General features: G+C 46.2%; 1 protein-coding gene across 1 annotated transcript; it reads right to left on the bottom strand.

Annotated features, from left to right (window-relative positions):
• Positions 1-192: 192 nt before the first annotated feature.
• On the bottom strand, positions 193-21150 carry LOC6528384 (protein espinas). Its single transcript, XM_002089395.3, has 6 exons — positions 19936-21150; positions 9053-9614; positions 8148-8261; positions 7464-7592; positions 2875-3078; positions 193-2652 (listed from the first exon to the last, which is right to left on the bottom strand). The coding sequence occupies exons 1-6, from the start codon at positions 20910-20912 to the stop codon at positions 1228-1230; spliced, it is 3411 nt and encodes a 1136-aa protein (XP_002089431.2). The 5' UTR covers positions 20913-21150; the 3' UTR covers positions 193-1227.
• Positions 21151-26114: the final 4964 nt, after the last annotated feature.

The raw sequence follows: 26114 nt of genomic DNA, 5'->3' as shown, positions 1-26114 counted from the left end.
CACAAGCTTTTTCGCCACCCAAAATCCAAAGAGAGCGATTGATAAGTCTTCAGGGTTTGGAACGCTACAGACGGGTTCCTCGACTATCAGATACCCTTTACTTAGCTAGTGGCAATGTATGGGAGAAATTAAAACTTAAAATTATGGATGCAGTAGGTTCCTTGAAATTGAGTTAATTAAAGGACAGGTCAATTGTTAAGGATAAAATACACAGACATATATTTTACTTTTGATTATGTTTCCATACACACTTGTTGATATAGCATAGCTTAGAAATAAGATTTCGTTTAACTCTCACTGGTGCACAAAAGTATTCTGGACACATGCTTTTAGATAACAATTTCGCTTTTACTCCGCGGAGAAAGCACGCAAATTACATAAAACGTTTGACTTGCAAACAAAAGAATCGATTTGATTAACAAAATATCCGAAGAAACGAAACCGCAAATGTGGCAAATGCTAATGGTTTTTCATCTCTCGGTTTGGCTTTTGCAGTTGGAAGAGCTTATTTAGCATTTTGCGCTGCCATTTTAAATTATTGCACGTTTGGCTAAGATCTGAAACAAATAATACTTTCACTCTTTCGGAGATTCTTTTGTTGGCCATCGATAGGATTTCGTTGGAGTTTATTGTTCGTTGATTGCGTTGATTGTGGTCTCTACTTTTCGTTTGTTTTGTTCGCCTAATCTAGCTCTAGAATACCTATGTATATAGCTATACCTATGGTAATGCCCCCGACTGGGCATGTTGTATATGAATATGCAAATATGATATAGTTTTAGCTTTGTACAACGATTTCTCTCGAATCTGATCTCATATGTGCCTTCTTATTGAGTGTATTATACATGACGATATGTTATTTACAGCCACGGTTGCCATCAAAAAGATATTTAAAAACTCCGGTCATCCTATCTCTATATACATTTTTTAAAATTTTCCGCAACCCAGGCCTAACTTATTTTTAGTTAGGGAAGAACCTTAGTTGGCAACCGTGCTAAAAACCTCACTTTTTTAAACCTCACTCCACAGCTATACGCTGTATAGCCTTCCGTTGCTGCTGTGCTGGGAGTTGGAGTGTCGGGGTTTGCCCAGCCCGAAGAAGTTCCACACTCTCCTCAGGCAGCCGGGCTTCTTTTCCGGCTGCATCAGACTCTGCTCCTCCAGGATCGTGTCCAGGATGTAGTAGCTGCTCAGGTTGAAGGGCGGTGGCGGCAGCATGGGGGGTGGTCAGGAAATCGTGCAGTTCTTGCTCTCGTGCATGATCGTCGGTGCCCCGCCCACGGATGCACTGCCTCCGCCGGCGGCCAGGGACGAGTCCTGGGCCATCTTCTTCTTGCGCTCGTAGGCCAGGGCGTCATTGGGCACATATGCTACTCTTACGCCGCCGTAGTGTTTTCGCGCAGGCAGGCGGTACACGTAGTCGTCCATGTCGCTCGAGGAGCTGGAGGAGCAGGTGGAGCAGATGCTGGCCACGTCACAGTTGTCCAGGTTGTTCAGCAGATTCAGGGGCGTCGTTCCCACCTGGGTTTGGGCGTTGTGCAGGCGGAGGTTCGTCTGGTTGATCTGCATCTCCGAGGAGCTGCGCGACTGGTTGCGACGCCTCCTCCGCCGCCGGGCATTGGAGTTATCCGTGTAGCTCTTGGACCGCGACATAGTGTCTTGGACGCTGTGGAAGCGCACCTCCTTCAGCGGTCGGTTGTCCAACTGCTCGTCGTCCAGTTCCTGTTCGGCCGGGTGTTCCTGGTTGCGATTGTTGGTGAAAAGCTGCTCGTAGCCATCGTGGGGCAGCTCCCGCACCGACTCGTTGTCCAGCTCCAGCTCGTTGGCCAGTTCCTGGGTGCTCTGTGTCAGATCGGAGTTGCTGGGCGAGTTCAGGTTGATCTTGTCGATGCTCTGGTAACTGTGTGAGTCGTCCGCCTTGGAGAGCAGCATGTCGGGCATGGAGTTGGTCAGCGTTTGGGTGTCGCCAAAGATGGACTTGTCGCCGGCACAAATGTTGTCCAGGCTAATGCCCAGCTCGGTGAGGTCAATGGGCGGTGGATGGGCCGGGCGTGGCATGCCGGGAACCCCTCCTCCGAGCAGCAAATCCGCCACTCCTGCGGCCTCCATGCGCTGCCTCTCCTGACGCTCGAGTAGATCACCGGCACTACCCGTGGCCTTGGGATGGCCGTGGTGAGCCTTTCGTCCGGGATCCCTATCCCGCTCCCGCTCTCCTCCTCTCCGCGGAGATCTAGCTATTTGGCTGGACGTGGAGGCCCGGTGAGTGGGTCTCAGCTGTGGGCCCGAACTCGTGTCCGACGGCGTGGGCGGCTCACCCTTGCTGCAGGCGATCGAGCAGTAAATGGTGCCTCTCCTGGGCAGGAAGGGCCTTCCCAGCAGCGAGCAGCGACAGGTGCAGCAGCTGAAGCACTGGTCCGTCGCATGCCAGTGCTGCCCGTCGTGGCTCATCTGGCCCTGGTCCACTCCGATCACCTCGCCGCAGTAGTCGCAGTACTCGGCGAACATCGTGTCGAAGCAGGCCAGACAGTACGGTTTGCCCTCCCGCATGATGTACCGCTGCCCGCCCAGCTGGTGCTCGCACTCCTGGCAGGCGAAGTGCTTCATGTGCCACGTCCTGCCCTCCGCCTCCGTGCACTCGTCCGAGAAGATGATCTGGAAGGAGTGGAGAGAAAGCGAAAAGTATCTTGTTAGCGAAGAGTACTGGATGCGTAGTTATTCAGTCCACATTGGATAGCCTACATGACCAATAATACGGAATACATGGCAGAGCACGGAAAGTGCTTTAATTCCTCTTCTACAGAAGTAAAACCTTTTTAGATTTACCTAAAGGCTTTCTTTCTAAAGTCTTCCCCCAGAAATTGAACGAGTACTCACCTCATCGCAGGCGGAGCAGCGCGGCTTCTGGGTTTCGGCGTGGTGCCGACCGCAGTAGAGGTTCCCGTCCCGCTGGAAGTAGATGAGGTCCACCAGGAGCTCCTTGCAGACGCTGCACACAAAGCAGCCCGGATGCCAGCACAACTGGGCGCCCAGCCGCTGGGCGAAAACCACAATGTCACCGCCGGACAAAGACTCCTCGCACTGAAAGGAGACAGCAGGGAAGCAGAAAATCAGGAGTGAGTTAGGTAAATTGTACGAACGGGTGGAATATGCTCAACTTCTTCGAGCGATACAAATCTGCAGCGTCTGGTGGCTGCTGGGTCAGAAATATTTAAGCGACTATAAATGCTAAATAACGGTAATAAAACGCTTAAGCTCAACGCCCCACAACTGGGAAAACCAACCAGGAAAAGCCGCCAGCAAGAAAATGTCCTGGCTCCGTGTCCCCCCCTCTGCGGTTGCCCCTCGAATTTTCCAAGGCGGAAATCATGCAAAAATAGCTGCCGGGCATGTGTCCGTGTCAGCCCGGTGTGCTTCATCCCACCTTCCTCCCCAGAAGTGCTCCACTGTGGGGCTAGCTTTAAGCTGGGAGCTGAGAAATGTCTGAATACTAAAAGCTGAGAACTGAGAAATGCGGGCAGGAAGTGCCGCTTTTAATGACTCCTGGCAAGCCACGCAGCTTGAAACTCGTTAACTTTAAACGCTCTCGCATAATGAACTGGCTTCGCCCAAAACGATTCGCAACCACAGGCCAATGCCTGGTGACGTTTCTATGTCCCTAAATTAAGGATCTAATTGAGTTCGCTCAGAGGTCAGACGGTTGAGAAGGATAATTCCAAACTAACTGCTCGGCTATGGAAATATTTAGTGTATATAAAATTATAACTAGACATCAGGGAATCTAAAAAGCAGAATTTCGAAAACCGCAGCCTTATGTGTATTGTATCGTATTGGGTAGATCCTTGACGGTTTTCCAAAGCCTTAAAGTAGTTACGTTGCTCATATACTGACTTATTCATATAGTATTCAAATATTATAAATATTCTGCAATTAAACTAAAAAAAACGTATAATTAAAGCCTTTTAGTTTACTGTTACAAAGAACTCTTCTTCGTTCACACTATTCCAATAGCTTTTCACACCTTTCTGCAGCTCGTGGCTTCTTCGGCATAAAGCAATTAGCCCGTTCGCCTTACTAAATGTATGCACAATCACCTAACAAGCGACACATGCAGCTACTAGGAACCGTTGGCAAACCCTAGTTCGCTGGCAAATCGCACCCTCCATTTGGACACTTCTCGAGATTGCTCTACTGCGTCTCCGTTTTTGGCTTTGGTTTCAGAAGCCGTTCTGGCACAGGCAAATTACGCAACCCCGCCACAGGGCCACCGCAAAGGATTCAGGATCCAGAACGCCAATGCCAATGCCATTGCCGTTGCCAGTCAACCAGTCAGCCAGTATCCTGGAAAAGGAGCTGCTGTTTAACTTTCCAGGCTATTAAACCTCGACGCGGGCGATGCTCCCGCTCCGTGGGACGCGTCTCGTCCTGGAACCCCCTGATCCGCTGAGTTGCCGCAATCAGCATTTACTTTTGCAAGCCATTAAGCATTGACAGGCGAGTACCCGTGGCCCCGACTGTGCGGGGTTGATAATTTCCCGGGGCGTTAGTGGCTCCCTCTATGCGTCGTTAATTGTTTGGCAACTGCAAAAATTTATCGCCTCGGGCCACGAAAATCATAAAAACCTCGGAGCTGCGCAGGGCACACTTTAATTAGGCAGTTCCCCCACTTTCCTTCAACCGGGCTAATGACGCATTGAGGATGGAATAGACTTGTCCTTGCACTCTGCCGTGATTAACCCCAGAAACTCCTCGGGAAACTTTTCCAACAGAAAGCTCTTTAAGTAGTTTCTGCGGTGGGCACGAAGTACTAAAGTTTTCACGGATGGACCCCAGATCCTATCCCCCAAATCCAACCAATTTCGACCCTAAGCTCCGCCCCCGCCATTGATTAGTTTGTCTGTGAAATCTGTGCACTTAAAATGACATTTTTCATTGGACCCATTTTCATTGCCGGCCCGGCTAAATGTCATGTAAATAACAGCAATCGCTGCTCATTTATCTTATCAATCCAATTAATCCCAGTTGGCTGTTGGATGTTCGCTGTTGGCTGCCGCTTGTTTGCAGGCACTCTGCGCCAGACAATTATGCTATTGACAAATTGTTGTCGGCGGAGCCGTCGCAGCGCACCTAGCTGAACTCGGATGACCCGGGGGGCGAGCAGTGTCCTTGCTAACCCATTTCGAGTCCGGAGTCCGGACTAATCCCACTCGGAGCGACAGACGGGCAAGACAGTATCCTGCCCCAAACCCGCTACACTTCCACCCCCAAGCTTGCCCAGAAAGCAACTCAAATTATTAATGACGCTCGTTATCATGCCCTTTTCAGTACATAAACTTTTCGCTTAACGCCACTGCGCTTTACCTTCGTTTGCTGGTTGTTCTTATGGTTCTGCTCTTGCCACCTTGCTGCACTGAACACAAATCCACTATACTTCTCAAATTCTAAGAGTAAACAGGAAAGAAAATTCCACTCTTAGTAATCGAATCGAATTTAATTTAATTTTATTTATTAAAACCAGGAATTACTGCAATCTTTCAAGCCTTTTTTTTCTCCGTGCTCTGATATATAAATATTTCTTGACATAAAGTGCCGAGTCTGAGATGGTTTTTCTTGTAATTATTTCATTGTTGCCAGGACGACCTTTAGTGTCACATCCTTGTCAAAACTTTAGCTTCCGCTCGTTGCTGTTCGTGCGGAAAATCTGTCATGAAGAGAGCTCCTCCTTCCGCCGCTCGATTCCATTATTTTGGCCAAAATCATTGCCAGTTGGATGTGAGACACGTTTGCTACTCATTTACGCCTGACTGACTGCGAAAGCTTCCTCCCTTTGTGGATCCAGGATTCAGGATTCGGGATTCGGGATTCAGGATTCAGGATCATTGAACTGTTTCATAAATTTTCCCTCATAATTTCCCATGCTTTCCACGCCATTCAATTGGATGACTTCGGGTTGAGGCCTTTGTTCGCATTTTAACGTCCGTTTAGCAAGTCAGTTATGGTGTGTGAATTTTAAACACTTTTTCAGACTGGTGCTAGCTACGATTTTCGATTTACTTTAAAGTTTATCAGTTTCCACATGACAACGAAGTGCAAAGTTTGGTGAAAACGACCACACGATTTAATGCGTGTAGCACATTTATTAGTTGATACAAATAACATTCAATTTTTGCATTTAATAATTTATTTTATAAACAAATATTATTTGTATAAATATTCTATTCACATTAATTAGTTGATACAAATAACATTCAATTTTTGCATTTAATAATTTATTTTATAAAAAAATATTATTTGTATAAATATTTTATTAATTAATATGCATAACGCTGAAAGTAGCCAAATGCAGTTCGAATAAATATTCCAAAGCAATCTAACGTGGCCAAGATTGAGTTGGCAAAGTTTCGGGCCCTCTCACCTGACTACGTTGCACTGATAACTCGGGACTCTAATGAATTCCAACCTCAGGGAAGTGTGGCCAAAGTTGGGCCACAGTCATAATAAGCCCGACTCGTCTGCCAATTTGGACACGCCACATGAAATCAGACACACGCACACGGGACTCCGGGCTAGTCCCTATCCAGGTTCTCATTTGGCGGGGCACGTAGCAGACGGATTCAAGGACCAGAGGTTTCAGAACGGCCAAGAGGATCCGACCAGCTCCCAGACACGCAGCATGCGGCACAAAGTTTTTAATAAGTTTTACGAGTGGCGAATGTGAGCACAATAAAATCGAGCTGCCAACTATCACATCGCCCGAAAAAGCGCCGAGCTGACGATGACCAAGTGCACATCGCCATGGGAGTGGAGGAGGTCCTCCGACTATCAGCTCATAACAATGCAAATTTCCCAGAGCGCAGGCCAGACTGTGAATGGACGCAGGAGGCACTGTGGGTGCCACCTCTGCCACTATTTTACTCTATGCCACTCTGCCACTCTGCCATTGTGCTTTAATGCCATTTCATTGCGTCTTTGGTCGGCAACTCCATTCGGTTGCCGCGCGAGGAAAACTTTGGAAAAGGGGAAAAGCTACGAGTATTACTGCCACTGTCAGTGCGACTCTCTTAGCCTTTATGTTGTCAGAGCCAAGTCAGTGCAATTGTTTTTGCAACAACGTTTTTCATTTTTCCTCGCCAGCTGAAAGTGTACTTAATGAAATCTTTTTGTCATCTTTTACTCCGAGACGTTTGAAAGTTGCCAACACCGGTCGCCCCGCAACCCGCACCCCGCACCCCGCATCCCATCAACCTTTTATCCCATTGTTTTTCCGGGCCATTGTCAATTTTTTCCCCTTTGCGAGCGGGCCAAGAAGGAATCTCTGGCGCAAAACTTCGCCCGGCCTGGCGCACAAATGAAATCGAAACGACTCCTCATCTTCATAATAAAATGCAAATTTCTGCAACAATTATGTCCGCAGTGGGAGGAGTGCAAATAGAAAAGAAGGCAGTAAAAATTGTTGCCAAACTTACCCCCTTGCAGGGTCGCTCGTCGGACAGCAGACGGACCGCTCCTCGGCCGAGGGCTTCCCGCTTCCTTTGGGCCGAGAAGATGCGCAGTTCCTTGCGCTCCTCGTCGCTCAGCGAGTGGCAGTAGCGCACCTGCAACAGACACGTAGATATAGACATAGACGAAAAAAGTTAGCAGGAAAGTAAGTAGTCAGCTTTTTGAGTCAGGTTCCTGAATTTTAATTAAGGCGACTCAAAAGGCGGTGGCAAGTTTTTTAATCTCGCCGGGCCTTTTCAAGGGAGCCCTCCTTTATATTGTGCACTCAATGCCCGCACCGGGGTAATTATACATTTTGTCACAACGAGTTGCTTGGAACGTCTTTTTCAACAAATACTTTAGAGAGCAAGTTTTTTAAAGGGAATAAGTTAACTTTGATTCTTAATTTAATTAATAATACTGCGCCTATTAAAATATTCTTACTTCTTAAATAAAACATTCCAATAGCATTTTATATTAAAGAGTTGTCTTGAATCAATGCAAAAATGAATATATATTTAGTTACTCTAAATAAACGCCTTTTAAATAACGAATGTGAAGAAAGTGGTCTATAGACCTTTCTTTTACAACCAAAGTTCTTTTTCAACTAATTCTAAAGTAGCCATTGTGTTCATCTTTGTTCTTTTAGCCAGGCCAAAAGCAATACTCACTTCGTTATCCTGCGGCGGCAGCTGGTGCAGCAACTGCTTGACACGATACTTTTCGCCGGGACTGTTGACGTAGGGCACTTTGTCGTCTGGCAGTTGACTGAAGTACAAGCGGACCTGGAAGTGGAAAATGCAAACCGGAAAGGGTGATTAGCTCCTGAATAAAGTCAAACTTACTGATATGGGGTATATTAAATTTGGCAAGAAATAGCGAGGCAATGGAACGCCTGTTAAAGTGGATTCACGCCCACAAAATCGTGCAAGTGGAAAGTGTCGCAATGCTCATGGGAAAATGAATCGAGGAAAAGGAAAATTGGAGGCCGACTTCGGCTTTTACCAGTAGCTTTTATGTAAGCCTCCGCCCGAAAAAATATGGACAGGCATTTCAAGCTTTAATTGCCGCCAAATGTATCGGCAATTTAATTACAAAACGCTTTCGCTTTCCAGCAGATAAAAATACCGATGGCGATTCGGGAGCAAACATTTTTTGCGTTTTTAGCGTAAAATTAAAGTGGCGTCCAACCGATTTCCTTAAACTCTCAAGTGGCCAACGGCCAGGCCTGAACTGGATTTGGTTTTGGTTTTGGCTTGGGAATACCATACGATTGGGAGACCGTGGAAAATCGATGGAAAGCAAAAGCTGGCAGCGGGTGGCCTGCGGCCCCAAAAGGCCTAACACATCGCCCGAGATTTCACTTAATTTGTTGCGACAAATCGGAACACATGTATACTGGGCTTGTTTCGGTTCAAGCACTCAAAAAAAACTTTGCTTTTATTATAAATAAATAAATCTTGCTTTAATATAAATACAGCCGAATATGAAAGCAAGGAAGAGCCATAACTTGCGTGTAAGATTTGAGCTATGGATGTAGTTTGACCTTTTTTCATGAGCTGGGGGCATGTCTTACCTGATCGGGCCGCAGACCCGGCGGCACCCAAGTGTACTCCTCGAGGGCGCAGCCGCTGTCGTCGTCCGACTGCGAGTTCCGCTGGAAGTCCAGCTGCTGGTGGTGGCTGTGGTGGAAGCCATGACCCGCGACCGCCGCCGCCGACTTGTAGCTGGCGGTGCGGAGCGGGGAGGCCACCGAGTTCAGTGGCAGGTGGCTGGGCGGCTGGCAGTGGCGTCGCTGCAGTGGGGAAACAAAGCGACTTGCTGATTCCGGGGCTTCACTGACTCCACTGCCCCCGCTGCCGCTGGAGGCGGCCGAGGGCACGTCCAGGTGGGCGGTGCATGCCACCTGGCTGACCGCCGACTCGGGGCGTTGCGAGTGGGAGGCGAAGGTCAGGCCCGTGCCGCCCGCCTCAATCTGCAGCAGCTCGCTTTCGGTTTGCGTGTAGTAGCTGCTGCTGGGCGGATGGTGCTGCTGTGGATGTGGATGTGGATGGGGCTGCGTGGCCTGCTGCATGTTGCCGGAGGAGCGGGGTGCGGGTGTGGGCTTGAATTTCCCGATTACTTGGTTGCACTGGGTGCTGCAGAAGATATATAAAACGAAAGGGAAAGCATTACTGAGGTGCCCACATTACGAAACAATCATTGGATATGGTTTCTAGTTTGCTGAAGTGCTTAGATCTAGTCAAAAGAAAGCGAGACTGAACTGTAAAGTTAATACTCCATGAATTTGGACTAGCTTATATATGGGCATGGTGGGAATACAATTTCATAGACTTTGTTTCATGGTTGTTACTTTATCTATGATAACTCGATTAAAAGTACGTTTAAGTTAAAAACCTGTTTGATTTGTGTTAGAAGCGATTTTTGTTTTCCCTCTGAGTTGAAATGAGCTGATTCGTTTTAGCAACACCACTTATATCTCATTCTTACGTGTACTGAATGCCATTCTGTCTGTCATGCCGCTAAATCATATCTGACTCCATCTGCCCGACTCATTTGCAATTAGACTGCTGGACTAGCGGAATACGTATTCGTTTTGAGAGCCCGCAGGTATTTCGAATGACTTTCGAGTGCAATTACGGCGCAGCTGCATGCGTGCAATTGTCCAATCAAATGCCCGAGCTCCGAACCCCAAACCCCATTTGCAATCATAAGGTTTGCTGCCACTCGCTTGACCGCTGCCCACTGTGGCATCTTCTTCGCGCCGCTTTCTGCGGTACTTTCACTCGGTTTGTGGCACGCCGCGCGATTACGCAGCCAAGCAGAGACGGCCGACAGATTCCTGGTCATGTTTCGGCTCAACTCGGCCTACCTTTTTCCTACCATATTTGTTTGTGTGGCAATTAAAGTCATTTGTTCGGCTCAGAGTCGAGCGAGTGTGATTGCTGTGTGAAATATTAAACGTTTCATTCACAACCGCCCTGCATATCGAATTGCGCAACATTCGGAGCATGAATAGCAGCCATACGAAACCATTAGGCCTTCCAGCATTTGTATCTACTAATCAACGTGAGAAGAAGCCAAGACCCATTTGCCATTCCACCGAAAGAGACCGTGTAAGCCGCTGGTTTATGCAAATCAAAGACATCTCATCACAATCGGAGTTTAGCCTTCTGCTAATGAAGCTAAACCTACGGAAAGTGAATGCCACTCCGGGTGGCATGAAGGTACATTAGCTACTCTCCATGTGTGCATTAGTGCCACACAGATGACCAGGAGCCATTAACACCTCCATACGGATGGTTCGGCGTGGAGAAAGTTTATGGCCACTCTTTTCTTTCTCTGTGGCTGGCAATGCAAATTTTATTTGCTTGGCGGGTAGGCTCGGTGCCAAAAGCTGATCGATCACAGGGTACTTTCTAAACCAAAACCAAAACCCAAACCAACTGCCACCGGCCAGGGCGTAATCTGTCACCCGATGAATTGGTAACTGTCCCATTGAAACTGGCGATTGACTTTGATAGCAGAAAACAGCGGCCAAGCGCCGGGCCAAAAACTAAGAGCCACGCCAGATCAGATCAATTCCAATCCAATCCCAGTTCCAGCTGCCGAATATGGCCAACAGTTGTTGTTTGGCTGCCACATTTCGGCCTAGACGCGTTCCGGATTTCGGTTTTCTCTTTTCGGCCAGAGAAACCTGTGGACCATTTTCTACACGGGTGCATGCGATTTCTGCACTAAACGCCAGTTTGCGAGGCGCAAAGTACGAAAAATACGCAAAAATGCCGCATGACCAACTACGGATGGCGGCCTGGACATATACATAAATTTGGGTTAAGAAGATTTTGAGTTTATTTGGTTTGATGTCTGTCATTTCCTTGATGGCCTGTCGCCATTGCGCACGTCTGAGGATAATTAAAAGTAAATTGTTTTTGGCACTCCAATCGCATGAAAATGGCCAAAGAAACTTGGCTCTGCGATCTGCAACTGGCAATCCGGTCTTTTTGCTTGGCCAACACCGAATAGGCGGCTTCATTTTCGGTATTTCGAAGACACTTTTGGGAATTATATGCGATTACCCGTTTTCTAAATTTGAGTGCAGAAGAGTGCACAGAATGTGACCACAGGTGTAATGGATAAATGGTTGGTATACATAAACTTTCCAATACAATAAACACTTAAAAAATATTAAATTAAGTTTTCCCTCTCCTCGTTTTTATAATTTTATTATCCTTCACAATCCTATAAACAACATATTATTTGTTTGTTTCTTACACTCTCTAAGCCTATTTAAAAACTTAGGTTCCAAATCGATTTCCTCATCTTACGAGGTTAAGCTGCGATCTGGTCTAACCCAATTTAATCATATTTGCTGCTTATTAACAGACTTTTTTTTTTTAGCAATTTCATCACGCTTTGTGTTGCACAAATGGCAAATCCCAGCCGTAATAATATCTCAATTTAGTGCAACACTACAATATCGATGGCATTGCTATTCGTTCCACCGATTGCCGCAGCCGTTGTGTTTCCACGATTTCATTACATTTTAGACACGCAGTTTCCCCAGAAAAATCCGCAGCAGGAACACGTAACTGGTTCAAAAGCATCAAAAAACCCGTTTTTTCCACTGGGGCTCCTATTCTGGGAATCGCTAAATGCACTACGACACAGAGGAGGCAATTGAGTGCAATTGAAGCAGCAGCGAGCCAGGATTCGAAATTAATACGTAACATGCAATTCTTAATAATTGAAAAGAGTCGAGGCAGCGAATCCGCATTGGATTACTTTCACAATTGGCCGAAAGATAAACGCCGTCTCGACCGGGTTAAGCCCGGTATTAGGCCTAGTAATGCTTGATTATCCATGACCAGCACACGATCTCCGATATGCGATCTCAGATCACCGATCTGCAATCACCGATCGAGCAGCCCATTTATATCTGGCCAGGGGGCGTGGCAATGCGGAGCAGTTCAGGGTAGGGCCCATTACGAAATCTCGTTCATTGGCCCCCCAACTCGTGACCTTGTTGCGTTGCGTGTTTCATTGTCTGGCCCAAACGACTCCCAAACGACTCGCCGGAATGCCGCAATTTATTCCCCTATGCAGCCGAGTTTCGGGTTAAACTCCAACGTTTGACTGCCTTTACGTCACACAAATACCCATAGCCCAACTCCAAACCCATCGGATACGAAAGCGGGCCGTAAAGCAAACAAAAAGTCCGTACATGCAATCGCGTCATATGTTGCACGTGTTGCTGTCGCTCAGCATTTTTATGCATTTCGACTTGTTTTCCCTCAGCTTCTTCGCTTTCTTTATGGCTTTTTGTCCGAGCATGAGCACATTTTGTGTGCCTGTCTGCGCGCCCGAACCTCACCTGGAGTCACCTGGAGTCACCTGGAATCGGGACCTGGCCGGGGATAACAGTGGCTCTGGGATTGGGTCTATGCTGAGTTTGGCGGCCAGTTGGGCCCGTTGCACGAGTTCCCCGGATTGCAATGTGTGTGTGTGCTGCAACGCCTATTTAAGTACCGCCTGGTGATTTAGTGCAGCGTTACCGTTAGACGGTACACGTTATTCGCCACTCCACTCCACTCCAGAACCCCGGCTAGTGATAAGCCAGAAGCAATGATGGCAGTGGCGTAGGCGCAAGATATTTTCGGGGGATCTTAGAAATGAGGCAGACCCGTATGCACCACTTAAGACAATGATTATTTATATTTCTACAGATAAGCAGACTAATGGGATGATTGCATCAAGGGATTTTTTGAACCCAAATAAAAAGGTTCACTACATGTTCATAGATATTGACCAAATTCCTATCGGGGAGTCCCAAGCCCCCGAGCCCCCTTTCCGTGGATGCCACTCCCTGATATAGATGGCCAAGTCAAACAAGAGCATCGTAGTCAACGGCTCAGCATCTGGATCCTAGTTTTCAGCAGCGGCTAAGATGCATAATTAATCGGAGGGGCCAAAAGAAGAAGAATTGCACTTGGGCAGCCCACACTAGCAGATGCGATTTGGGAGCAAGTTGCTGATGCTGTTGCCGCTAATGTCGCGGCATTGCTAGTTGCATGTTGCTAGTTGCATGCCGCATGTGAGGCGAAACCCAACTCCACTCTAGTCAGGTTTGAGTCGGGTTTTGAGCCGCGTTTCGCGTTCGTCATTAACAGCTTTTGCTTAATTTTATGCAGCAAGCCACCGCTCTCCCTCCCACTCCCCTTACCCACTTGGCGTGCCACCAGCCTTCCAACGTCCTTCTTGCCACGCTGTCAACAACATTGGACACGTTTCAGCGATTTCCATGTTGCATGGCTCGCTCTAATTTATGCAAAATGTTGTTCTTTTTCTGTAATTCGCTTCGTGTATTCGATCGCTACTTGTTCACTCTTTTTGAGGCGTCTGCTCGGAGGTATTTTTCAGTTTTCTGTTTTCAGTTTTCAGCGAACTTCAATACCTCAATGGCCAACTAGTTGGCTGGCATCATTAGGCTGCCACGGTGATGGCCAAGTTTTTGTAGGCTTAGTGTGCCGCCTTATTGATTTCCCTGACAAAATGCTACTCTGTTGCCGGACTTTCATGTGTTTTGTTTTAATTGCCTTCGAGCTGGAAAAGCTTCATATGGATGCGATTTTTGAGGGATTATACGAGCTGGGTTCCGTTGTTCTGAACTCGTTCCCAGCATACAATTGAACCATTTAGTTAGCTGTGAAATTCTGGCCCAAAGATTACTTGCCAATGATACGAAGCTCCCACAGGTCTTAGACATAAATTAAATATCTCCTCTAATTTGATGTACTCCGCTTAATGATGATGATGATGATTGAAGCCGGTGATAAATGTAATTGCTTTCTTGGCAACAATCTCTTCTTCGTGTCTCTCCCACCAAATTAAGGCACATCAAAGCAAAGATTACATTTGGGAATCGGAGAAGGCTTTGGGGCACAAAGGTGCCCACAATAAGTTGATTAAATTAAAGTGCGTTAAAATCCTACAAAATAATTGACGCGGCCCAAGTCTCTTTTCGCAGAAGCCCAGTGAAATTGGAGGAGCTCAAAGAAGTCAGAACAAAGAAACCAGCTTAAAAGAACAGCCCAAAAAACGAAAAGCAGAGTAGAATTTATTGTCTGTGTTCGTATGACAGCTGAGCTCAAACTCAGCTCAAACCAAGCGTGAAACGCGAGCAGAGTTCCAAAAGATAGATGAGTTGCTTAATGGATGGACGACCAACAGGTGGGCAGAGTTCTGGCTTTGTTCCTGTTGGAACGTGGGAATCTAGTTTCGGCTGCGACAACCCCGGGATGGCCAAAAGCAATTACCGAAAATAATGCAACAGTCCAAACACTCCCTCGGGCGGAGTTGTTGTCTTTCCTGCGGTTGCAATGCAGTGCATTCACCCGAGTCACCTCGGTCACCTCAGTCACCTGGTTCCCCTGATTCAGCTGGCCGTGACCGCAGCGATGGAGCAAGTGCAGCCGTCTATGACCGCTCTGGTTCTACTCTCTGCTCCGATGATCAGCAAAAAGGCCGAAAGGATGTTTGGTCCCATAATTAATGATGGCATACACAAATCGTTGTTCAAAACGTTGAACTGTTTTCTCACGCACTACGAGCTTTCAATTTCCAACTTCAAATTGGAATCCCATTGGGGTGTAAATGGATTATCTTTGCATGCGTTTGATCGGCCGCCGATACTTCCTTCGTGAAACAAGCGGACTTACGGACAAGCGGACTTGCGGACAAGCGGACAGGGGGACTTGTAGACAAACGGACAAACGGACATACGGACAAACATGGCTAACTGTAACTGTAATGGCAATGGCAATAGCCATACCAATGGTAAAATCGTGTAGGTCCCCGCTCAGAACATGACAACTGACAAAAGCAACAAGCATTTGACAGACAGGCGACAGGGAGGGAGACGACGATACGGAAAGACGGTGTGGGACAGGGACGGTGTGGAAACTGGCAAACAAACATCGGAATCAGCATCTGCATCAGCAGGCAGCAACAACAACATTTCAATTAACAAAGGAGCAACCAGGGGCGGCGGGCTGGACGGCTGGGAAAGTCGTCTTCTAATCGCCGCCTGTCAAAATAAAGTTGTGTAGTGCACTGGGGAGCCTCCTTGGGCCCCAAGACAGATTACACCGATGGAAACTGAACCCTACTCTTATAAATACAATCTTGTGCTAGTTTAAAGCTTCAGAGTAATTAAATGAGAATGATATCAAATGTCTTCATGTTTTACTATTGAAATGAGAGAGTAGACTGGATGTAAGCTTTTCCCATTTATTTGAAGTGCTTTAAAGTTTCTTTTAGTGCACTGTCAAGTCGCCAGCGTTCTCTAGGCGCATTCATGTGTATCTGCTAAAATGCGCAATTAAGTCATCAAATGTTTCGCCCAAGCAACTTGACATTGCCACAACCACACAGCCATCCCAGACCAAGACCAAGTTCGCATTAGACTAATGCATTTGGGTGCAACCAGGAAGCCACCATCACCATCGCCATCCAGTCCGGTCTGGACATTCTGGTCTTGTGCTGCCGCAGAGAGGGAAATTGGCCAAGTGGGAAAGCTCCGCTGCCGACTTTTACTGCCTCTGCCTCTGCCTGTGCTAATGAAGCCTGAATGGTCGAGGCCGCGAACAGGATCTTGTTAGAGCGTCTGGGCTAAGAACGTCCACAGATCCACAGATCCGTTAGGAGCTGGGTCCAATTTATCAGTTGCCATTTGCAGGGCTGGCCGAAGCCATGGCCAAGTGCCATCGGCGTCTCATTAACGCTTCCAGTCGCGTAGGCGGCGCGACATGTGTGGATTCGTTGAAACCGCCGCGGATTGATGCTGACGATTGTGTTTGAGCTGACCCAACTCACGTCCTATGCACTGGGAGAAACGATTTAATCTGGGCACTATTTGTGGTGGGTTACCATCCCTTCAAGAAAGAAACACAATCTCATCATGGGCAATCAGATCAGTTTCTTATTAATAGTATGCACTCAGATCAGTTTCTTTGTATAGTATGCAGTTTTGGAATGTATTAAGCTTAAAATTAAATTATTAATTCATTTTTCCTGATGTAGAGAATGCCGTGGGTGAATGTGCCAAGCTGACAACACGTGTTTTTTCAGCTAAATTGGTATCTAAAATCAGAGGAGTGGAAATGCATCCATCTGCGAGCCGGCTTTCTCCGCAAAGTGCCGCACAGATGGGGGGCGAAATTAATTTGCGGAAATCTCGACGCTCGAGTGGCTAAAATATTTCAAGCAAATCACGATTATCAACTTGAATTCCAGCTTCAGATCTGTGCGGGCGATCGGCGATTCGACCAGACACTTTCACAAGCTTTTCGGCCAAGTGACATTTGTGCCAGTTTGCTACTTGGCTCAATTTACATTTGTTTCTCATTAAGACACCACCGCCTGATTGATGGCAATTTCTAAGGTTTGTATTTTTAGAGCTCCCATGGAAATCAATGCGTTGTGTGGGCGACTGGAGATCTAGGCAATGCCACTTGGTAGTTGTCCAGGTCCAGGTCTAACCCAAGTTGCCACAATTTGGCCACAATTTGTAAGGGGCATGACAGCACAAAACGGCTTTTATATTCGCTTCCCACCTACCTGTATTTGGCCAACAAAGTGATGGCCATTAAATTAATTACACGGCCTGCGCTCTCCTCCGATTTCAATTAAAAGTAAATTTGGAAAATTAAACGCCATAATGCGGCAAACTGGTTATCGACTTGGAGCTAGAATGCTTCACTTGGCTTACACACGCTCCCAACCAGCAACCTCTGACTTATGGCCACTAAATTGACTTCAAACTGATGCTGAGCTCCTGAGCTCCTCAGATGTACATATGTACCGCACGGGGCATCCAAAGAGAAAAGATAATCATAATCGGTCGGCTGAACAGGAAATATAATGAGCTTGCAAAGAAACGCCCTTCAATTTAGCCAGCCCTCCCCTCTCCACTTTGGCCAATTTTATGTGCGGTTTTCGATTTTATTTCATAAACACATTTTCTGCTTTACAAAATACTTAACTTCTTCTCCCTCGAGCCGCGACTTTTTGATTATAATTTGAGTTTGCCGCAACTCGAGGGGAAATCAATCAACTCTTCTGTCTTCTTCCTCATTCACTTGTAAATCTTGTGTTTTGTTAATGCGTTTTATGGATTCACGATTAGGTGTTGAATCAATAAAACGCGGGTTCTGACTTCCCAGCCACTTTGAGACAAAGACCGGGTCCATCAAGATGGCTTATACAACATTTCGGGCCGAGATTGTGTCACACATTATGGGGGGCTGAACTTTCTATAGAACGAGTAGTGGTTTTGATTGGCTTCGTTCGCTGACAGCCAAAGAAATTGGCCAAAACGCCCCGCAAAATAAAATAATTTCAACATTTTTCGCTGAAGAAAGGCCAAAGAAAATCAGCTCCACTTCACTGGAGCGCTGAGCACTGAAAGGGGCGTTACTTGATGTGTCCGCGAATCAGTAAAAGTCAGATTAAGGCCCAGACCCCCCTGACCATGCCGCTTCCCTTCACGATTGTAGGCCTTTTGCCATTTCAATTAAAATGCCATATATCACGGCCAAATGGCTTTGGCTCCAACTCCATTCCATTCCACTCTCGCCGCTCCCAACTACTGCGCACATCGAATGCAATTAAAATCAAATGCGTAGCTCATTTTGAAATCAAAGCAAATCGTAGACCGATAAGTCCGGAGTGGACCTCTCGGGTGGTCCATGGACATGGTCCGCGGACTATCCCCTTGCTTCTGGCCAACTTCAATTAGCCAGGCTGGAAAAAGAGGGCCGCTGGCGAACCCTACTTATTTACTTTATTGTTGAGGTTCCTATGCAAAGTGCCCGGTCCGCAAGGCGCTTAATTACGCTTTAAGTAGCCGCCAGTCAATATTGGATTTGGTTTATTTAAACTGCGAATTTAATGGCCTCACTGATTGTGAATAGCTCGAGAGGATGTGCATGTGGATGTGGAAGTGCGTCTCAAATTACAAAGTTCTGTTCCAGGGAATTTGATGGCTCCTTCCAGCAATATATGTAATGGCTGCACCCAAAACAAAAATGAATTAACACTTTGCGTAGATTTATGAACAGAAGTCCATGCAAATGAAGTCTGCACGCGGAATGCAGAGAATACAAAAGATGGCAAAGATGCCGAAGAACCGAAAGATCTGGAAGATACAGAATACCTTTCCGATGAAGGGCACTCAGTGAGGCGGCAAAGAGAACTCAATTTATGAAGTCGACGGATGGAATTTATGAGGCTGCAGGATGCAAACGCAAGGTGACGGGCGGAGAAGGAGGAGAAGGACCTCGAGAGGATGGGCTCAGTGGACCTGAAGTTCTGCCAGCTTTATTCAACCGCTGCTGTTGCCACTTAGCTGCATGCAATTCATTTTGCAGTTAACAAAACTCGACAGAAGGAGCAAAAACTCGAAGGAGGAGCACGTGCTGGCCACAAAGTTGATAAATAACTTACCGGTGCCAGTTTGCAAATAGTCGGGCATTAATAACACCTTCTTAGCGAGCCCAGAAAGTCGCCTCCAGCTGGCAGAGCCTCTTATGGCGGATTATTTGTGCCATTATTCGAGGGCGACCTGTGGGATTTGTACTTTCAGTACAATTGAAACTGATACGCGTAGCCAACAAAGGCTGTTGATCAGGTGCAAATTGTAAACTCAACGCTCTATATATCGTTCTGGATTCCTTAAGAAGTTTTACTCAAATTAATTTATCGAAAAATCTAGTAAATGTATGAAGCGATGGAGACAAACATGAGTCGTGTTCGATATGATCCATATTTCTAATTCTATTGGTTTCAGTTGTTTCCAACCAAAGGCCGAAATACAACACTATTGTCCATTTGTTTATTGTCTTTTCAGCAATTGCAATTGTAGTCGGTTAATTGTTTGGCATTCGTATTTCTCTTTCAATACTTGTAAAAACAACATGGGTAGAAAGTTGCAGACCCACATTTTTAAAGCCAACTAAAAGGTATTAAATTCCCCAACACTAAAGCGGGCATTTTCAATATTATTAACTCAACGTAAGGCAGAAATCTATAAACCTGTCAGTTTGCCAACCCATTTGAATGTGATCTGCCTTGGCTATAACCTGGGATAGCCTATTTCATTTAAAGAACCATAAAGTATGATTCCAGTGATTAGAAAACGAATCCTCCAGAACCCAACTGCTGCCCAATTCGGACCAGGAATTCGGCTCATATAAAGCTATTAAGCAATCATCAAATTGGGCTGTAAACTGCCGACTGCGTCGCCCGTTTTATAGTCACTTAAATTGGAAAATGCAAAGCTCATCAAATGGATTTCAAATTAGTTGGCCACATTCCCGCCGCCAGCTTCGATTTCCCCGCCAACTTATCGCCGAGAGTTATGGCCATTAGAGATAGAGATGGCCGGTGGAGGAGACTTACATTTTGGAAGCTGTCGCTGCCGGCGGTGGCGGCCTCTTTGAGTGGCCATCAAACCTGGCCAATTGTTCTTCAATATCGCTGAGCTGGATATCGTCGGCAATGGCCTTGTTGGAGTAGCAGTGGGCCTCCCTCCTTCGCCTGTCTACCTCCAGGAGCTGCTCCGTATCCTTGGGATTTAGCCAAACGGCGTTCCTGTTGCGGCAGCGGTTCAGGTTCCTCAGGTCGCCTAATGGGAGGACCTGCTGCACTTGGATCCTGGCCATCTGGGAGGGCGTTAGGCTGCCGGTCAGCATGGCCACCTCCACATCGTCGTCGGTCTCCCCGTTGCAGGAGATGCCCGAGGAGTGGAACTGCTCCTCGCTGCTCAGCTTCCTCTGCACGCAACCGGCAGATTGGCTCACTGCCATGGCCAAAGTGGGAGCAGGGGATTCGTTGGGCAGCTCCAGGGCTATTTCGTAGGGTGCTAGGGTAATCGTGGCCTTTGGCTTGGTCTTGGCTCGCACTGCCGACTTGATGATGCACTTCGCAGGAGGATGACTCCTACTTTTGGAACACGTGGACTTTCCCAGTTTCCTGGGCGTCAGTTTGGTCACCGTCGACAGCTGCGACTGCTGGCCAGCTCGTATCTGCGGCATCTTCGGTGGCTGGACCTGCTCCTCCAGCCGCTCCCGGCTGGCCAGGCGCTCCCTTTCCGCCGACACAGCCCTGCGACGACTCCGCCGTATGCTGGGCATGTTCCGGGGGAAGAGCTTGCCCGCCTCCGCCTGGGAGCTCTTGGAGAGACTGTCGCAGCTCCGGTGGCGGGTGGGACTGCCGCTGCTGGCGGTGGTGGTGGAACTGTCGCTAATTGTGGTGGCCGTGTTTGCCAGAACCGAAGAGCACTCGCTCAAATTGACGATGTCGCGGTAGTTCCTCGACTGATCCTGCTTGCCCACCTGCGGCAGCCGGATCTTCCACCAGCGCTTCTTCGAGAGCATCGCGTCAATCACTGGTCGCGGGCCAATCAATCAATTGACACATTAACGAACGGGGAACACCTCGAGCAGTTGGCAGGTATGCGGCGGCCTGCAATTACCGTCGTCAGCAATTAACGGGCGATCCGCTTGCTCCAATTACGTGCACTCGCGCTCGGATTGATACGTATCGGATTGGATCCTATCTGGATTCTTGGTTCACGGAAGAGCAGCCGATCGCTTCGCACCGATCGCTTCGGGGCTGCTTAAACAACTGAAGATGGTAGAAAGTAGCTGGTGGCCGAAAGGCGGGTTTTGGCCAGGTTGGTGCAGGTCATACTCACCACCGAGATGATCGCCGGCCAGCTCCAGCTCCAGCCAACTCACCACAGCTCTCTTTCTCTCTATCTCCTCCTCTCTTTCTCTCTTGTGGCCAAAACAAGTGCAGGTAAAACAGGTGGCACAGGTGAGTGGAGTGGTTTTCGGTTGAGTGCTTCTGGTTCGAGCCAGAATGTGGTCGCGTTTATTAGCCAGTCATTGAAGTGGCAGCTTCTGGTAGCTGCAACTGGTTGGTGCAACTAACTTCGGGCCATTTGACACATTTCAGGCCGTTTAGCGATTGACCCATTTCAATCACGGCCAACCAGGGAGCGTTTCTGCCAGCGTCCCTTGGGCGTTCTGTTACCACATTAGCGGCGCACTCATAGGTGGTCATTAGACTGCGGGCCAGGTGAAAATGTGGTAATCGGGTGCAGACCCTCTAATGAAATCCATCCGCGTTCCCCGGGCAGATAGTCGGCGGATGGAACGTGGACGAGGGAATAAACCAATCAGTGGAAATCGGTGGGCTTGTGGCTTCCCTTTGCTGCACGGGACTCCCATTTTGTGGCAGCTGTTGCGTATGGGAATGGAGTCGACACTAACTTCTCATATTATTCAATTAACACGCTGCTACTGGTTCACTGCAATTGAGGCTTCACTTTGTAATTCGTGCTACTGACCAGTGATACCATGTCCTGTTAAAACAATACACTCACAAGTACAACAACAAACTAACACATTACACTTTCATATCCAAATATTTTGGGTAATTGGTTTTAAGTTTGTCTATAAGTAAAGAGCTGATTTCAATATTTGGCCTACTAGATTAAACAGCCAGCAAACATTAACCATTTCAAATATAAGATTATTATAAAAAAACAATTGCAATCAAAATGGCTTTTTTTCTGAAGAAATTAGAGCCGCAAGGTTATTACTACAAACTCCTACCGATTTGTTAACAAACTTATATATTAAAGGATACAGTTAAGTTTGAACTTACTTTTAAAACTCTCCCAGTTGAGTTGCCATTGCCAAGTTTGCGTTTTAAGAAATTGTTTCACCAACTGCAATGAAAGACGAAAGTAAATAAATTTATTTTCCCATTTAATGTTAAATATTTGCACTCTTTATCGACACTCAAAGAGTGAAGGGCGAAATTGCCCAACTAATTGGGAGCCAGGAGAGAACAGTCAACATGAAGCGGCAAAAGGCAACGAAATAAGCAAGTGACGGCCAAAAGTATTTTAATTGCCCGGAGTTTTCCGAGTTGAGGGGCGTCAAAACTTTATTTGACAGTTGGAACAACTGAACAATTCATGAAACAATTTTGATTAAAACTGAGACACACGGTCTGCAGCTAGAGAAATGTCAGCAAAAGCAGTTGGCAGTTGGCACTTGGCAGCAGCAGGTGAAAATTGGTGCACTGAGAACAGTTATCAAAGTACATAATTATGTAATTTATTTATTTACTTATTTATTTATTGATTTATTTAGTTAGTTATTTATTATTTTTGTTTATTTATTTATTATTTATTTTTTATTTATTTATTTTCCTATAAAAGTAACCTATGCAATAAATTACCTGACATATTAAACGATGTGCAATACATTCTCGTACCACTTTTTGAAGAAGAAGGTTGTGACTGATTTATAGGAAGGCTCCTGAATAAAATTTAGAACATTTTTCCGAGTGCAGCCCTTTTCCCACTTTGGCCACAGCCAACAGGTAAAAGTCATTGCAGGAGCGCAAAAAAACAACAAGTCCGAAAGTGACGCTAGTAAAACAACGACCATAATATCCTGCAGAGGTCGTAAAAGTTGAGATTTGAACGTGCAGCGTACACGTGTAAGTAAAAAGTTGCTCCCGAGTGGTGGGCGGAGGAGGGGCGTGGCTGTTTGGCGCAGCTGCCGCCAATACGCGACCCAAGATGGCGCTGCGTAGCACTAAAAAGTATTAAAACAATTTACACTTTGTAAAAAAGCAACAACGGGGCAATAACAACAACTGTTGTGCGGCTTGTAGCACGTGTCGCGAGGGGTTGGGTGGTGGAGGTGTGTAGGGGGTAACTGGGTAGTTTTTTAATAATATGTTTTCACTTGGCCCAAACAACATGGTGTCTGTCATAATCATAACTGTATCTCAGCGGAAAAGACAGCGGGAAAATGGGAGCAAAAAATAAGGAAATAAAATGAAATCACGGCTGCTGTTGACAATCGCGTTATCATAATTCTCTTCTGCTAAACTCAAATAGCGTTTTCGTCTATTTGGAAAGGCAGTGGGAAAGGCAGGGCAAAGAGAAGGGCAGGGACGAAAGCGCTTCAAAAGGGGCGGATTGCCATAAATGTAAAGCTGCAATTGCTCGCTGAACAGTAAAGGCACAGTGGGTCGAATCAGCGAGGACAAAGTTGAAGAAGTTAGCCGCCATAAAATAAAATATATTCAAATACATTACAACAATTATAAACTAATGTGTGTTGAATTAAAAAGGTATTTGCTTCTTGATATTTACGTTGTTTTCTTGGCTTCTAACCAAAATGTATTTCAGAATATATAACCTTTTGAAATATACAATATTGATGTAAGAATTATATAATAATAATATTTTGAAGAATATTTTTAGTAGATTTATTGAAGGATAAACTGTACTTATAGAAATATGTTACGATATATAAGCTTTATGCCAAAATACAAATGCTAGTTCCTTATATACTGATCCATCAATATTTTACGTTTTTTTTATTTCAAAATTTACAATATTTTTCCGATAACTTATTAGTTTTTATTATTTGTTTTTACCAGTAAAGTGACACATATTGCACAGGGAAAACTTTACGCATATTTATGTGACCCCATATCGGAATTGCTTTTCACTAACACTGCATTGATTCAAATAAGTTATAGTTTCCGTTAATAATTTTTCACCATATTCGTACTTTTTAGATATATCCACAGTGAGGAAGCATCTCCCCTCTGGTTACATCCGCCATGGCATAAAAACCACCAACAGGGAGTCCTTTCAATGAAAAACGAGGTGCGTGGCCCCAATCCGCTTGCCAATCTCGGCGGCAGTGCCTGCTCCTGCTCCTCCTGCTCCTCCTGCTCCTTGGCAGACTTCCTCTTAAGACAATAAGCACTGGGCCAGGATGTTTGATGGGGATGGGAATGGGGAGGTGGGCTGAAGAGGCAGAAATCAGCGGGAGTCGCCACAATTCACACACTCGTGTGGCAGGAGTGTGTAGGCGGCAAATGTTTCCCTAATGATGACGTCGCTTATGAATTGTTGTCGCTGGCGGGGAAATGTTGCAAAGGATCTCAAGTGCTGCCTTCGTAGAACTTATGAAAAATAATCTGGTTCAGGGGGTGCGAAAACAACGGGCAGCTGGGAGGAGCAATGATTACGTTGATTTGCCAAATGGCGCTGATGACAGTCGGCGGCTGAAGAGGCTCCGCAAAGCAAGCGACTACGTGAGTCTACTGATTTTTAATTAAAAAAGCAAAATCCAGGCCGCTCGTAGGAAAACCACCCGAGCAGCGGGTTTCCACTCTGAGAGTGGAAAAAAAAGAAAGCGGGGCTCGGAAGCAACAAGGAAAAACTCAAAGTGCGCGTCACAAGGTTTCCCTTTGTTAATCGACTTGATTGTAAATATTTTCTTGCATAAGCCCTGTTCTGTTTCTTCCTCCAATCTTGTTGTGTCACCACTCCCTTATATTTGACTAAACAAAAGAAAATGTTGCCAAATGTTCCCTTGAACATTGAAATTGAAATAAAATGAAATTTATTTTTATATTTTATATTATAATTTATATTGTATATTATAAAAACGTTCCAATTGTATAACTAGATTGCATACTTGTAAAGGTAGTGCCTTAAAGAAAGGAAATGAAAGTCGCTTCATCTTTCTTGGCTTACATAAGCTAAACAAAATCTAAGATTTCCCTTAATGGATTAGATTATTTTTTAACATGAGGTTTTGTTTTTTTTTTTACTTTATAAAATGTTGTAACCCATTTTCGGCCAGTGCTGTTTTGTTTGTTGAACTCCCTGCGACTGTTGCTGCGCTTTCAGCGGCACAATCATCCAGAAACACCCCGCCAGCACCACCCCGTCTGTACCTGTCGTCCTTGTTGGCAGCGGCTTCCTCCTCGCCACCCCCGCACCCCTGCACCACCAGCCCCTCCCCAAGTGTCCCCCAACACTTGGCTTTGTTATTTATGGCTTTGTTGTTGCCACGTGATGCTGTTGCTGTTGCTGTCGTTTTCCGTTCTCCGCCGATGTCCCCAGTTGATGCGATGTGCGTTTTTCCCACTCCCCCTGTTGACTTTTCACGCCCCTAAAAGGGAAATAAGGCACCAGTTTGTGTTTTTAATTTGACAAACATCTCGCGATTCCATTACTTCTGTCAGCAACAGACGGGGAGCTTTCCTGCTCTCAATATGAAAGAAAAAGGTAAAGATATCTTTTTTCAACTGGCTAAAGATTTCGTTTAGAATGCGGAGAAACAATTATAATCTCAAAAAACAACAGAAGATGCTGAATTTGGTTTAAATTTAAAAAAACGCTATAGTCAAGTTCCAGGGAGAAAATTCAAATTAAAATTGATCGAATTTGTCAACAGTTTTGGGCTGTTTGTGGGCGTTAGAGTGGGCGGGGGAACATGGGTTAACATAAATGCTCTGCGTTTATGTCTCTGTAGTCTACATGCTGAATCTCAACTTTCTAGTTTATTCTAGTTCCTGAGATCTCGACATCTCGTTCATACGGACAGACAGATCTCGATGTTCATACGGACAGACGGACGGACAAACGGACATGGCCAGATTGGCTCGGATAGTGATCCTGTTCGAGAATTTATATATCATTATACAGTTATACAGTTAGGTAAAAAGAACTGAAAGCGGTCGAT

Source organism: Drosophila yakuba, chromosome 2L (assembly GCF_016746365.2).
Source record: "Drosophila yakuba strain Tai18E2 chromosome 2L, Prin_Dyak_Tai18E2_2.1, whole genome shotgun sequence".
NCBI classification, from domain to species: domain Eukaryota; kingdom Metazoa; phylum Arthropoda; class Insecta; order Diptera; family Drosophilidae; genus Drosophila; species Drosophila yakuba.
This window is presented reverse-complemented; position numbering and strand designations above follow the sequence as displayed.